Here is a 14784-nt window from a genome sequence, read left to right as displayed (position 1 = left end):
CGTTTAGGAGGACTCGGGGTGGCTCCTGTGCCCGCTGTGCCAGCGGCGCTGCCCCTCACGAGTCCCCAATTAGAGCAGCGCTCGGATCCGTGCTGGAATTCGCCACACCTCGGGCCCCGGCCCCGCCGCTCAAGGCCTCAAATAAATATCCCCAATCAGCCTTGCCTGCGACGGGAGATAATTGCATTTGCTTTCCAGATGAACTGGAAAATGTCGAACGATGGGATTTGCCGAGAGCCTGGAACGTGCGGCTGCTGCCAGGGCCGGGAGCAGCTCCGGGCTGGGTCCTCCCTGCTGTCCCCACATCCCTGCCTGGCTCCTTCCATCCCTCTCCTGCTCCCTGGGGCTTCCTGGCCAGAGCTGGGTCCAATCTTGCCAGGAGAGGCTTTAAGGGAGAGCTGTGCACAGTGAGTGGGCTCCCAAACCCTAAATCCCAAATCCCAAATCCCAGCCGAATCCCAACACGCCGTGAGTGCGTGGCTACAGAAGTGAGAGCAATTTGATTTAAATCTGGTGCTGAAAGTGGATGGATGGGAGAAAGGATGGATGGAAGGAAGGAAGGATGGATGGATGGATGGATGGATGGATGGATGGATGGATGGAAGGAAGGAAGGAAGGAAGGAAGGAAGGAAGGATGGATGGATGGATGGATGGATGGATGGATGGGAGAAAGGATGGATGGAAGGAAGGATGGAAGGATGGATGCCGGGAACTCCAGGCCTGTCCTTCTGTCCTACACCCCTCTGTGCAGGGCTGCATGTTGCCAAACCCTGGACTGATGTGGCCACACCTCAGTACAAACTCTTAAATTCCTGCTTCCACCAAATTCTGCTATTCAGGATTCTCTGAGGGTGGAACCCAGTAGCATCTGGGGCTGGCCCAGCCTGAACCACCAAATCCAAGCCAGGGCTCTGAGGCAGCTCTGCCTCCCCACACTGGCACAGCCTGGAGCCCCCACAAACGGGACCACCAACCTTCCCACCACGGGCTCCTGGCACCCCCTGGCACCCCCCTGCCTGAGGGGCACCAGAACACCTCACCCCGGATCACAGCCCTCAGATGGACTCTCTATTCAAATCCAGAGCTGGGAATTCAGACTCTTTGTGGAGGTTGGCACTGCCTGGCCTCTGCAGGGAGCTGCGGCAGGCAGAACCTTGGTTGCCCACCCCCAAAACCTTGGGATGCTCGGAGGGGGGATGGGTCTCCCCATGATCCCACTGCCATGGACATGAGGAATATCCAGCTCCACAGCCTCAGGGACCCCCAGCCCAGCCTGCAAACCCCCAGTGAGCGCTCCCAGACGGTGGCTGCAGCATCACAGCACAGTCCAAGCACCAGGTTAAAGGAGAGGGGAGGTTCTGCCACCATCCAGCCCCCTTATCCGTCCTCCCATCCTTCCACAGCCCTTCTACATCCATCCCTTCCTGCTTCCCTCCATTCTTCCATCCCTCCTCATCCATTCCTCCCACATCCGTCCATCCTCTTTGTATCTGACTCTCCTTTCCTGCACACTTTCCTGCATCCCTTCACTCCCCATTCCCCTTCATCCACCCGTCCTGAATCCCTCCAACCCCCCCATCCATCCCCTCTGTATTTCTCCACTCTCCCCCACATCCCTCCATCCCTCTTGCCTCCCTCCATCCCTCTCCACATCCCTCCATCCCTCCTGCCTCCCTCCATCCCTCTCCACATCCCTCCATCCCTCCTGCTTCCCTTCATCCCTTCCCACCAGGCCACTCCCTGGCCCATCCAGGACCCTCTCCCAGCCCAGGGGGGCTCCTGCCCCTCCCAGCCCCTCCTTGTCTCCCCGCCCGGTACCGTCCCAGCTCGGGGCCCACGACGTAGAAATCTTCCAGTGCCGCCTCCCGGTGGGATCCATCGATCCAGAACTCGCTCCCACTCTTGGACGACGGCATGGTGGGCTGGGGGCTGCGAGCTGCCGCCAGCTGCTGGGAAGGGGAGACCCCCGGCATGGATGGCCGCAGCCCCCCCCCGCCTCCCCCCCACCCATTCCCCCCCGCGCTTCCACGAGCGCCCAGATGGCTCGGGAAAAACCAGCGCTCGGGATTATCGAGCGCCATGGAATCACGGCCACAAATCCCCTTCCCACCCGGCACGTACGATGCCTTTTCCGAGATAATTCCCCCCCTCTGGGATGTTTCCCCCCTCCCCGGCTTTTTCCATCACCCTCCTCTCCCTTTTCCCACCCCATTCCCACCTGTCTGGAGATCGCCCTGGCAGGTCGGGACTGGTTTGCACCCCGATTCCTGCAGCCTCCCCCAACCCCCCGGCCCTCCGCACGCCCCCGATAATTTTGGAGTGGGGTCGTGGCCCGGCACGTACCGTTACCTGCGGCGCCGCTCGTGTCCCCCCCGGCGCTGCCTCATCCCCGGCGTGGGGCGGCCGTGCCGAGGGTGGGCACTGGGGGTCCGGAGCCCCCGGGGCTGATGCTGATCCTGCCCGAGGCCCCCCGGGCCCGTGCGGGCCCCCCCGCTGCTCCCCAAAAACCGGGCTCAGCCGCTCGGGGTGGGGGCTTCACGGGGCGCTGAGCAGCGCTGGGCTGGGAGGATGCAGGGATGGGAAGATGGAGAGATGCAGGGATCCAGGGATGGGAGGATTCGGGAATGGAGGGATACAGGGATGGCAGGATGCCGGGATGCGGGAGCGCAGGGATGCCGAGCAGCACGGATGCAGCTGCCAGGATGCCGGGATGAGAGGATGCAGGGATGCGGGGATACCGAGCAGCACCGGGAGGCAGAGACGGGAGGATGCGGAGATACCGAGCAGCACCGGGAGGCAGAGACGGGAGGATGCGGGGATACCGAGCAGCACCGGGAGGCAGAGACGGGAGGATGCCGGGCTGCCGGGAAGAGGGAGCGCCGCGCTGCAGGGAGAGAGGAAGGTGGGGATGCGGGGCCGGGGCTGCGGAGCACCGGGACCCTCCCAGGCAGCATCACCGGCTCCGCCGCGCTCCCGCCTGACTCGGCCGTGCCACCCCCCGGCTCGGCGCCGCCACTGCACCCCCCCCCCCACCGCCCCCCGCCCCCCCGGGGCTGCGGGACATCCCCCCCCGGTGCTCTGGGAATCCGGGAGCCCCCGACCCCACTCCCCGCAGCGGCAGGACCCGGCCCCGCGGCAGAATCAGGGAGGGGGAACCTCGGCCGCTCCTCGGGAGCGCCCGGAACACCCCCCCGGTGCCGCGCCCCCCATCCCGTCCCGGAGCCCGGGGAGAGCTCGCAGCCCCGAACCCACCGGGGCTGGTTGTGCCCCTGCCAGCAGCCGGAGCCGGGAACCACCCCCGGAGCGGGGGTCGCGAACGGGCGGGGGGCGCGGGCGCTGCCCGGAGCTGCCGCACGGTGACGCCGTCGCCCACCGGATGGGAACGGGGGGTCGGGGGAAAATGGGGAGGTGGGAAGGGACCGGGCGGGACTGAGATTGGGATTGGAGAGGGAATGGGACTGGGGATGGAATGGTGGAAATGGTGGGAATGGTGGGAATGGTGGGAATGGGACTGGGAACGGTGGGAGTGTTGGGAATGGGACTGGGAATGGTGAGAATGGGACTGGGGATGGTGGGAATTCGGGAATGGGACTGGGAACGGTGGGAATGGGACTGGAAATGGTGGGAATGGGACTGGGGATGGTGGGAATGCTGGGAATGGGACTGGGACTGGTACTGGTGGGACTGGTGGGAATGGGACTGGTTGGAATGGGACTGGGAATGGTGGGAATCGTGGGAATGGGACTGATGGGAATGGGACTGGGAACGGTGAGAATGGTGGGAATAGGACTAGGAATGGGACTGGGAATGGGAACGGTGGGAATGGTGGGAATGGGACTGGGAATGGTGGGAATGGGACTGGGACTGGAGGGAATGGGACTGGGAATGGGAACGGTGGGAATGGTGGGACTGGAACTGGGACTGGTGGGAATAGGACTGGTGGGAATGGGACTGGGAATGGTGGGAATGGTGGGACTGGAACTGGGAATGATGGGGCCTGCTGGAGCAGTGGAGGTGGGGGGTGAGATGGGACCAGGGATGAGTGGGTTCAGGGCAGGCTCAGGGCAGGTTCAGGGTGGATTCAGGGCAGGATTGGAATTGGGGATGGGGTGGGGCCAGGGACAGCACGGGAATGGAGATAGGACTGGAGATGGGATGGGATAGGGCAGGGCTGGGACTGAGAATGGGATGGCAGTGGGGATAGGGCCAAGGTAAGATTTGGATTGGGATTGGGGCCAGGAACAGAATCAGAATGGACATGGGGTTAGAGAAGGAGATGGAATGGGGCCAGGGACTGGACCAGGCTGGGACTGTGGATGGTGTTCAGATGGGGCCAGGGGTGGGATGGGAGTGGGGATGGAATAAATACAGGAATGAGGTGGGAGTGAAGATAGGGGAGGGAGTTGTCTGAGAGAAGGATAAGAATGGGGCTGGGATGGGGCCAGGAACAGGGTGGGAGTAGGGATAGGGCTGGGATGCTGCTGTCCCCGTGTTTGGGGCCCCCCACACTGTCGGGGAGCCCTGTGGGGTGTCGTGCTCCCCACAGCAAAGGAAACAGGAAATCCCTCCTGAACATCCAAGGCCAGGAAACAGCAGATTTTTATATTTTTCTATTAAGAACTGGAAATAGGGAGATCATCCCATAGGACAGTAACCTTCCTGTGGGACTGAGGGATAGACAGGCCCTGAGGATGCTTCAGGACACCCCAAATCCCACAGCACAAACAGGAGACCCCCCCCAAAAAAAGGCCCTGCCATGAAGGTCTCACCAGCACAAAACATTCTCCTTGTCATGGGCTCCCTGAGTATTTATTAGAATATTTTATCATATCTGAGGGAGGCAAACTCAGCCCTGCTTGATCTCCTCCAGTTGCAACTCCCTTTTGAAAGCGATGTTCGTACAGGGAGTGACCTGCTCCGTGAATAAATTGACTCTGCCTCTGTCTCTCCCCGTCCTGGAATGTTGAGGAGACAAGGGTGGGCTGGAGAGGCTGCTTTGCATAATTAATATTTATCACTCGATCCCAAACAAGCACAATCCCCCCTCCCCGTTCGTCCCCTAAGAGTGTGGGGCTGTGTTGGCAGAGGGGAGGCAGCTCCTTCCCTTTGGAATTCTCATCACTGGGTTCCTGGCGAGGGTTCCAACCCCCCCAGGGCACTCACGGACACCCGTGGGTGGGCACGGGATGGGGCACGGCGCTGGATCCAGCCCAGAGAGCAGGACATGGGGATGGGAATGAGGCAACCCCCGTCCCCTGCACACCCCAAAATCCCCATGAGGCAGGGGGTGGCTTTTTCAGCAGCTGTCCCCAGCTGGGACAGGTCCCCAAGGCGCAGATCCGGCTGCTGGCAGCTGGAATTGTCCCATTCTCTGCCGGCTTGGTGGGACGGTGGGGCTGGATCCGCGCCTCCAGCCTTTTGTCTGCGGGAAAGGAATTAATTATTTTGTACTCTCATTACCCTGGACTAAAAATCCATTTCTGAGCAGCATAAATTTAGGTGCCTGAAGTGGCTATTTTAACATCCCGGGAAACATTTCTCTCCCTCTCTCGCCCTTTTCCCGATCATTTCTGCCTCATTCGCAGCCATCGACGTTCCGGATGAAGCACAAGATGGAGGGACATTATCCAAACACGGCCAAAAGGCCCTTCCTGGGTGGAAAATGGGATGGCGAGGCTGAAGCGAGGTCCCCACAGTCTCCCCAAAACCCCCAAACCCCCCAGTCTGGAGTTCTGGGACAAATCCCAGTGCGGGCAGAACAGAGTCTGAGAACGGCCCCGCCAGGGACCGGCTGCCTCCGTGAGCTGCTCAATTGTTTGGAACATAAAATGGAAATTAATACATGGGGTGACCCCCTCCCCCGACATCCCCCCTTCCCCCCAGCGCCGCTCGCCTCGTTAATTGAACGGCTCGAAGCAAATGAGGTCAGAGCTCACTTGAGCCAGACAAGGACACGGGAACACGCGCGGCTGCCGGCGAGGCAGGGCTGTACCTGCCCGTGTTTAGCATTCCTGCCGGGATCCGCTCATTAAAAACCTAAAAGGCGGCTTAAGCATCCCATTAGAGCCGAGCCGGGCTCTGGAGCCTTTCCCTGGCAGACGAGTTTGAGGGGAGATCGGCCCAGCAGCCGGGCAAGGGGAGGGGGTTTGCAGTTCCTGCCCCATCTCCGGCTCTTCGGGGGGCTTTGGAGCTTTTCTGGGGGTCCTCCGAGATCCCGGTGGGAGAGGGTGAGAGAGGCAGAAGTGCTGGAGGCCGCCGGGAAGCTGCTGGAGCCCAAGACTTGGGTCAGGCTCCTGTCACTGGGGACCCCCAGGGCCCCCCCGACCCTCCTCATCTCCTCTCTTTCCAAGGAGATCCCCTCAGCCGGGCTTTGGGAACAGTTCCCACTTCGTGCCTCAGTTTCCCCAGCTATGGCAGGGCCTTGGCTGTGGGAGCTGACCCTTCCCATTTTCCAGATGTCCCCAGGGATGTTTTTGGCTCCATCCCCAGCACCGATTCCTCCTCTGGGGTCAGCCCCTGATGCTGTGGGAGCTCCACCGGTGCTGCTGCAGCCCTGCCTGGCCATGGATCACCAGGATTTTGGGAAGAGCATCCCTGTGGGACCCCTTCCAGTCTCCCCTCACCCAGGACAGCCCAAGGGACCCTGTGCCAGGTCTGTGGCACTGATCCCACAGGATTCACCATTCCTGCTGCACTGGATGCTGTCGCCGCTCCAGGGGCTGGGTGGGGACCCCACTCCTCGTGTCCCATCCCAAACAGGACCCCAGCAAGTGAGGAGCACTCTGAGCCACCCCGGGGCTGCTCAGCACCCCAGCCAGGAGCACCCATACTTCGAGGCCTCATCTCAGGTGGTACCTGAGAACCACCTTGTGCCACCTCCTCTGGACTTTGACTTCTCCAGCTGCTCCATCCTCATCCCAGTGACCTCAAGGAGCCAACCCGGAGCCCACCCAGCATTTCCCCTCTCCAGAGGAGTCTCAGGCATCCAGCATTCCCTCTTTCCCAGCATCTCCCTGCATCCTCCTCCACTTCCTCTCTCTTCCCTTTCTCCCTCTCTTCCTTCTTTTTCTTTTTTTTTAAGACAAGAAATGAGTTGTCTTCCCGCAGATGTGACTAAAAGCACTCTGGAAATGTCAGCCACTGCTGGAAAGGGACCCAGATAACATTTAGCTTTAGGTAAGAGAGTAGATTTTCTCTGCACTAATTCATATTTATAAGCTCTCGTGTTCCCGGGGAGAGCGCGGCGCTGATGGCACTCGCTGATTGCCAGCGCGCGGAGCAGGGAATTGTTTTCATATCCGAGATTAAAGAGTGGTTTCTGCTCCCAGTGGCACCTGTGTATTTACACTGGTCATTCTCAATTCATTCTTATAAGATTAAGACTGGAAATAGGAAATGGTTATAAAGTGCCAAGGCCGGAGGGGTCGGGGGACGTGACGGGGACGGGGCCGAGCCCAGACCTTGCACCGGGATCAATCCAGCTCGAGGAGGGGCACAAGGGACTCTGCTCTCCTCGGGTGGGAAACTGTGTCCAGAGGGAAATTCCTCATCCAGATCCTATGGGATGGTCACTCTGAGTGACCCCAGCAGGGATGGATGGGGATGGATGGGGATGGATGGGGATGGATGGGGATGGATGGGCATGGTCAGCCAGAGCAGCACGGGCAGCAGGATGGACATAAGCTCACCACAGATTAGAGGAGAGCTTTATTTCTATTAAGATTAAGTAAAAGATTTATTTCTATTAAGATTAGGTGAAAGATTTATTTCTATTATGACTTGGCAGAAGATTTATTTCTACTATTATTATTTTTCAACACATCCCGGGGTTTGTGTCAACTGATTAAAAACAAACAAGTAAAGCTCCTCTTCTCCGTGGCGGATCAAGGATTTGGGAACTTTTGGAGCTTTATTTAGTTTTTCTCTGTTTTATTTAATTTTTTTTTTTAAATCGTGTTTGCGAAGTGGCTGAGCGGCTCCGGAGAGAGTCGGAGTGTAAACGTGGGGGGAAAGGGAAAAAAAAATGGGTTGTGTCAGGGATTGAGGGGCTGGAATTAGGGGGAGGAAGGGGCAAAAAAAAGGGGGAGGAGGCGATGGGGGATGCAGGAGGGGTTCGGGGTGGAAAGGGAAAAAGGCGAAAGGAGAAACAAGACAATGGCAGAAGGCACCCCGGGGACTTCCTGAGAGGTTTTAGAAATTCAAAATACGCCTTAGAGCCTCAAAGCTGTGTCAGTCACAGCCCCGGCGCAGGGATCACTAAGGCTGCGGCCAAACAATACCAGATTGTGTGAGGAAGGTGGGAAAATCGGGGGTCTCAGCGGCTCCCGCTCACACCAGCGGTTCCGCCCGTCAAGCACGCGTTCCACATGAATCAATTCTGGACAGAGCCGCGGCATAATCCCCGCCAGCCTCGCTATGACAACTTGAAGGAGAATTCGGCGGCTGAGTGACAGCAGACGGAGAACTGACAAGGCAAAAGGCCGCAGGACTTTCCTGCCCTTTTTTCCGATTTTTTCCTCTTTTTTTTTTTTTTTTTTTTCCCCTTTTTCATCCTCCCTTTCCCTCCCCTCCCCATCCCAGTAACTTTTCCCGGGCAGCCCCTCGGGGCTCACACGCGTCCCTGTGCTGCTGCTGAGGGGCAGAGGGGCTTCGCTCCCTCCGTGCAGCCCCTCTGCCCTTTCCCTGCTCCCGAGAATCCTTCCCACAGCGGGATGCTCGGGGTCTGGTCACCTCTGCCACCCAGGCTGGACACGGGGCTGTGACCTCCAGCCAGGGTGTTGGTGACAGAGGACACGTGGCACCTCGCTGCAGCTTCGACACAGGTGGTGGGACCCCCAAACTGGGGGCTCTCAGCATCCCCTGTGGGACTGGAGGGGCAGGGGTGGCCTAGCAGAGCAGAGGGGCTCCCTCAGCCCAGGCAGTGAGGCTTTAATTACTCCAGGATCGTTATCAGAGGGGTTTAATGAACCCTGTGAGTTTTCCAGTTAATCCTGGGCTGGGGTTACAATGTTGGGGGCTGACAAATTCCAACCCCCCCCCCCCCCCCCCCCCGACCTCAGGGACATCGGCAGCACCCACCAAATTGTGCCAGCAAAGCCACCAGAGGAGCCAGGGCTGGGCTGGGGGTCGGGGGTGTTTGTGGGGAGGGGACCAGCACCCCTGAGATGCTCCAAGTAATATTTAAAGATTCCAGTGGTTCAAGCTGCTCCTCCATCCCCGCAGCTGAAGGAAGCACTAATCACCTCCCTGCGCCACCCCCACCCCGTGCTCCCGCCTCGTTAGGTAAACGAGTGTATTATTAATAATCATATCAAGGATAAAAAGTGCTTTTGTCACCTCTGGATCTCGCTCCTTTCCGGGCTGCCCTGTTCCGGTTCCACATGCCTGCTCGGGGAGGAAGGAGGGAGAAAGGAAACTAATTAAAAATTGCCAGTGTCTTATGTCGGAGCGTTTGGGTGCGTTGGGTGGTGAAAGACGAGCGGCTTGTTGCAAGAAAATCAATTTTACAGTTACAGGAGCAGAATAAATAGAGGTGGTGCGTTAAGACAGGAGGATGAGCAGCCTCTGAGGGCTCCGGCTCCGCAGGGATACGGGATGAGCCATCCCGGGATGCTTTGTGTGTCCCCGAGTCCCCACCCCATCCCGCCACGACCCAGCCCCATCACCCGGCAAACGGTTTTGCATAGAACCTGGTGAAAAAACACCCAAAAGAGCTCCTAAATTCAGGCTGGAGCAGAAATTAGGGATTTTTTTTTCCCCCAGGAAATGCAGAATTGAGCGCCAAAAGCCACCCAGAGCGTGGCTGTGAGGTGCACACGGACCTGGGGGTGGTGGGGGGGTCACCTCATCCCGACCCCGGGCAGCCCCGGCACGTCCCGGCTCCCGCTCCGAATCCATTCCCATCCCCGCCGCACGAGGCTCCATCTGTATTTTATTCCTCTCGCCTCTCCGCAGGCCTGTGGCTAAAATCTATTGGTTTCGTGCACGATTTCATTGTCTTTTTGGGGTCAGGGAAACGGTGAAGCAGCCAATTCCCCTTGGCGGGGGGGTTAAACGCTGCTCGCCCCGCGCAGCGATCCCGCGGGGGCCCCGATGCCTGGGAATGAGGGAGCAGCAGCCGGGGGTCCCCGACCAAAATGACTTTTATGCTAAACGGGATGCGGGAGGAGAGAGCCGCTGGGAGCACGGCTGGAATGGAGCAGGGGGGTCCCGCTTTGGGATCTCTCTGCTGCTTCCAAAGCCGTTCCAGCCGGGACCTGTCCTGTTCCACTGCGTGCAGCAATCCCCTCCCAGCTCCAGAGTCCTCTTCCCAACCCTGCATCCCTTTTTTTTTCTCCTTTCCCGGCCTGGCTGGGCTCGGTGTCCCTTTCCCAGCCTGATCCCACCCCCATCAGGATTGCCCTTGCTTTGCTCTTCACACCAGGACACGCCGATCCCAAATCCTCAAATCGTCCCTCGTCGGTTTTACATCCACCTCTAAGCTTCTCATAATACATTTATTAAAAAAAAATAATAAAGAAGGGAAGGAAATAAAAACCCCTCTGTGGGTTATTAGGGGATATTTTGGTTTTAATTGAAAAGTACCCAGAGCAGAGGAGCCGGATCCGGATCCCCCCCAGTGAGAGGGATTGGACCTGTTTATTCCAGATGTCACCAGCATCCCATTCCTGGGAAACAGAGGATGGAAGGACCCTGTGAGGGACTCCCAGGTGGGGACAGAGGGTCCCCAGAGTGTTGCGTGAAGAGGACAGAGCCCGCTCCGTGCCGTGAATCCCTGGATCCCGGGGATGGTGTTTGCCAGAGCCTCCACTCAGCTCCCGAGATATTCCTGGAGTTTTCTGGGCTGGGATTTTTTGACCAGGAGCTGCCTCGAGCAGGCTCTGGCCTGAGAAAAGGGAGGTCTCTGGGTGAATCAGCATTTCCGAGCTGTGCCAGGCATCCCAAATCCCCGCTCTCCATTAGCACCTAATAAAAACGGAGCTAATTATGAATTAGAGCGGGATGAAAATGTTTTGGTTTCTGTTCCCCGGGAGCTGCTCAAACTCCTCTGTCAATTTGGAGTGAAGAATGGACAGGATCCCTCAGCCCCAGGGCCAGCAAGGAGCTGCTGGGGCGACAGAGCTGGGGATACCCAGAGCTGGAGGCACCCAGAACCCAGGGCAGAGCCGGGGACACACAGAGCCAGGGAGAATCTGGGGAGCCACCAGGACTCCAACTGCATGAGGGATCCTTCCACGAGGGATCCCTGCATGAGGCACGTTGGGATCAGCAGCATCCCCAGGACCATCAGAGCAACCTCTGCCCACACGTCCCCATCCGGCTGCGAGTGACACAGCGGCTGCCCCTGTGCCCACAGCCCCTGCCCGGGGTGGCATTTTTGAGGTCCAGAAACCTCCAGCAGCAGCCAGGTCTGGCCGTGGGCAGCACCGTGCGGGCAGCCCCAGGCTGGCACCCGGCTCGGCTCGGCCGGGCGAGGAGCTCGTTGTGGATTCACGGCACTCCCCGGCACAAATGGGTTTAAACTACCTTAAGTGTTTCAGCAGGGAACTGGCGCTGGCGGTGTAACACTGTATTACCACAGCATTAGGAGTGAAGTATTGATCCTAATCCCCTGGTTCAAAAATAGGATTATCAGAAGGGGAAGGGAAGGAGGGAGGGGGTGCGGGTGGATCCCCAGCCCCAGCCCCCGGAGACCCGGTCCCTGCGGTGGAGGGAGAGGTCGGGACACTGCGGTGGCACCTGGGCGATCACAGCGGTGTCCAGGTATCCCTCACCCCTGGAATGGCTGTGTCTGTCCGGATCCAGATGCACTCCACAGGGATTTGCTCACCCCAAGTTCTTTGGGAAGGGGCACAGGGTGAACAGGAGCTGCCACCGCGGCTTCTCCTCCTGCAAACCAGCTCGGCTGGCAGTGCCCGTGGCCGGAGGGGTTCTGTCTGATTGTCCCCATTCCCATTCCCATTCCCATTCCCATCCCCATTCCCATCCCCATCCCCATCCCCATCCCCATCCCCATCCCCATCCCCATTCCCATCCCCATTCCCATCCCCATTCCCATTCCCATTCCCATCCCCATTCCCATTCCCATTCCCATTCATCTCCCCGACTGATCGATTCCCACGCCGGTGCTCCTTATGGATGGATGGATGGATGGATGGATGGATGGATGGATGGATGGATGGACCAATGGAGCAAACCCGACCCGGGGCCTCGAGAATTCCCCCTGCTACTCCTCCTTTTACTGCTTTCCCTTCTGGAGCTCGGCGAGGGGGGAGCAGCTGCTGCCGTGGGGCACAGGGGGTTGGGGAGGCTGCGAGCAGTGGGGTTACAACAGGGTTACACCGAGGAGTGGGGTGGCACAAGGAGCAGGTGACACCGAGGAGCTGTCACCATGTCCCGATCCCGCCCCCGCCCGCGGTGCCCCCAGACCCCCGAAGCCCCAGGGCTGATGGTGCTGGTCAGTCAGTGATGGAGGGGGGGTGGATTCCCTGGGTTCCCTGGTTTGTCTGGGGTGTGTCCCGCTTCCCGGGGCACCCACCTGGAGCAGTCTCCTTACTACAGATTAATGTACACGACAGAGGCTGGGCAGGGATTGCGGCGCTTCTGTGCAGGAGAAAAGGGAGGGTCTGTGCAGCCCCCACCCCATCCTGCCTCGTCTATCCCAGCCCCGCTTTTTCTTGAGCCCCCCGGCACCGGAGCCGGTCCCAGGGTGACCCCCCCCCCCGCCCCTCCCGGCCCTCCCCTCCCCGACCACGGCCTCTTCCCGCCTGGCTGAGTCTCCATACAGTTCCCATTTCACTCCTAATCTCCTCTCTTAGTTTTTAATCCCCTCTCTCCTCCAAGGCTGCCTTTCCCTGTCCTCCCTCGCCTCCTCTCCTTCCCTCTCCCTTCGCCTCCCCCTCCCCGCAAGACAAATTACCCTTAATGATATGCTGAAGGCCATGACACCCATGTTGTCTCTTTGTCATCCTTCGCGGTGCAGCGTGAAAAGATAATACAAACCGCGGCACTTATCTACAATTGAGCGCCAAGACAACCTGCTAATCCCTTAATAACGCGGCGCCGGCCCCACGGCTGCGCTCCCGCCGCTGAATGCCAAATCGGCCAAATCGCCGCCGCTGCCAGCGCCCCTGGCCCGGCTCGGCTCGGGGTGCCCCGGCACCCGGCGGGGATGTGGTGCCACTGAACGGGGTGGAAAACTCTGTACCGGAGCCAAAAGGTGCGGGGAGATGGACGATGGCAGAGGATGGCGGGGGGGGGGATAATCAGCGATGGATGGGTGCAAAAGGTTGGGGAGATGGGGGAAAGTGTCGATAGAAAAAGATGGGGAGAAGGGATCATTGAGTGGAGGAGGATGGGGGGAGGGGGGAATCCTCAATAAATGGGTGAGAAATATTGGGGAATGGGTGCGAAATGTTGGGGAGATCCTCAGTAAATGGACCCAAAAGGATGGGGTGATGAGATCACTGAGTGGCAGAGGATGGGAGGATAATCATTGATAAATGGGTACAAAAGGTTGGGATATGGGGCAAATCTTCGATAGATGGGTTTAAAAGGATGGGGAGATGAGATCATCAAGTAGCAGAGAATGGGAGAGAAATCCTCAATAAGTGGGTGCTAAAGGTTGGTGAGATCCTCAATAAATGGACCCAAAAGAATCTGGGAGTGGCAGAGGATAGGAGGAAAATCCTTAATACAGGGATCCATAAGATGTGGTGACAGGATCATGGAGTGGCAGAGGATGGGGGAAAATCATCAATAAATGGGCACAAAAGGTTGGGAGATGGGGAAAAATCCTCGATAAGCAGGTAAAAAAGGAGGCGGAGATGAGATCATGGAGTGGCAGAGGATGGGGGGAAATCCTCCATAAATGAACCTAAAAGTTTGGGCAGATGGGGGGAAATTCTCAATAAATGGACCCAAAAACGATGCACTGATGGGACCATGAAGTGGTAGAGGATGAGGGGGAAGGGAAATTCTCAATAAAAGGATCCAAAAGATGCAGTGCTGGGAGAGGCGAGTGGGAGCGTGGAGTGGCTTCCAGTTCCGAGGGGGAAGAGGCCGGATCCCTGTGGGTCCCATCTTAATTCTGCTGGTGCAGACAATGCATCCCAGATGGCTGATCCCTGTCCAGCTGCAACCTGCAGGACATCTGGGCACATCTGGGCATCCCAGAGAGTTTTCTGCCTGGTGTCCACCGCCAGGATCCCAACTGTCGGGTGGAAACCTTGGATCAATGTCAGCCCCAGGGGGAAAGGTGTCACACACCCCGGCAGGTCCCATCCCGAACCTGCTGGTGTCCCATCCCCATCCCAGCACAAAGCACGGCACAGACTCGACGTGAGCAAACATCTGGGCACATCTGGACATCCCAGAGGGCTTGCACTCAATGCCCACCCCAGAAATCCCACCGGAGGATGGAGCATCGCTGCTCCCAGCACTCGGCAGGCGCGATGGGGACTCCGGGTGACACCGGCACGCTCCGTGTCCGGCATCCCCAGCCCCACGCTGCCCTGACGGACAGGAATTGCCGCTTAATTTCCTGCTCCCTATTCCCTTCCCACCCCCGCCGTGATTTACCTCTCCCCAGAGGAGCCCAAAAGCTGTAAACACACTTTTATTTGTCAGTCGAGTCCCCGCAGCCGCGCGGCTGTTGGGAAGGTAATAAATGATTCCGGTCCTCTTGGCTTGATGATGTCGGGATTAGGAGCCCTACATATTTTATGGAAACCTCTACATGATCTTCCTTGATAAATCATTTAAATAGGAGTGTCTTTTCTTGGT

At 58.6% G+C, this 14784-nt stretch overlaps 1 protein-coding gene across 1 annotated transcript; it reads left to right on the top strand.

The window, feature by feature from the left end:
- The first annotated feature begins 2656 nt into the window (after positions 1–2656).
- LOC134054255 (skin secretory protein xP2-like) lies at positions 2657–11565 on the top strand. Its single transcript, XM_062509861.1, has 7 exons — positions 2657–3408; positions 5304–5382; positions 5586–5686; positions 6212–6284; positions 6456–6981; positions 9763–9954; positions 11357–11565. The coding sequence occupies exons 1-7, from the start codon at positions 2657–2659 to the stop codon at positions 11563–11565; spliced, it is 1932 nt and encodes a 643-aa protein (XP_062365845.1).
- Positions 11566–14784: the final 3219 nt, after the last annotated feature.

The sequence above is a fragment of the Cinclus cinclus genome, chromosome 28, assembly GCF_963662255.1.
Source record: "Cinclus cinclus chromosome 28, bCinCin1.1, whole genome shotgun sequence".
NCBI classification, from domain to species: Eukaryota; Metazoa; Chordata; class Aves; order Passeriformes; family Cinclidae; genus Cinclus; species Cinclus cinclus.
The sequence above is the reverse complement of the archived record's forward strand: the minus strand, read 5'-3'. Positions and strand labels throughout refer to the sequence as shown.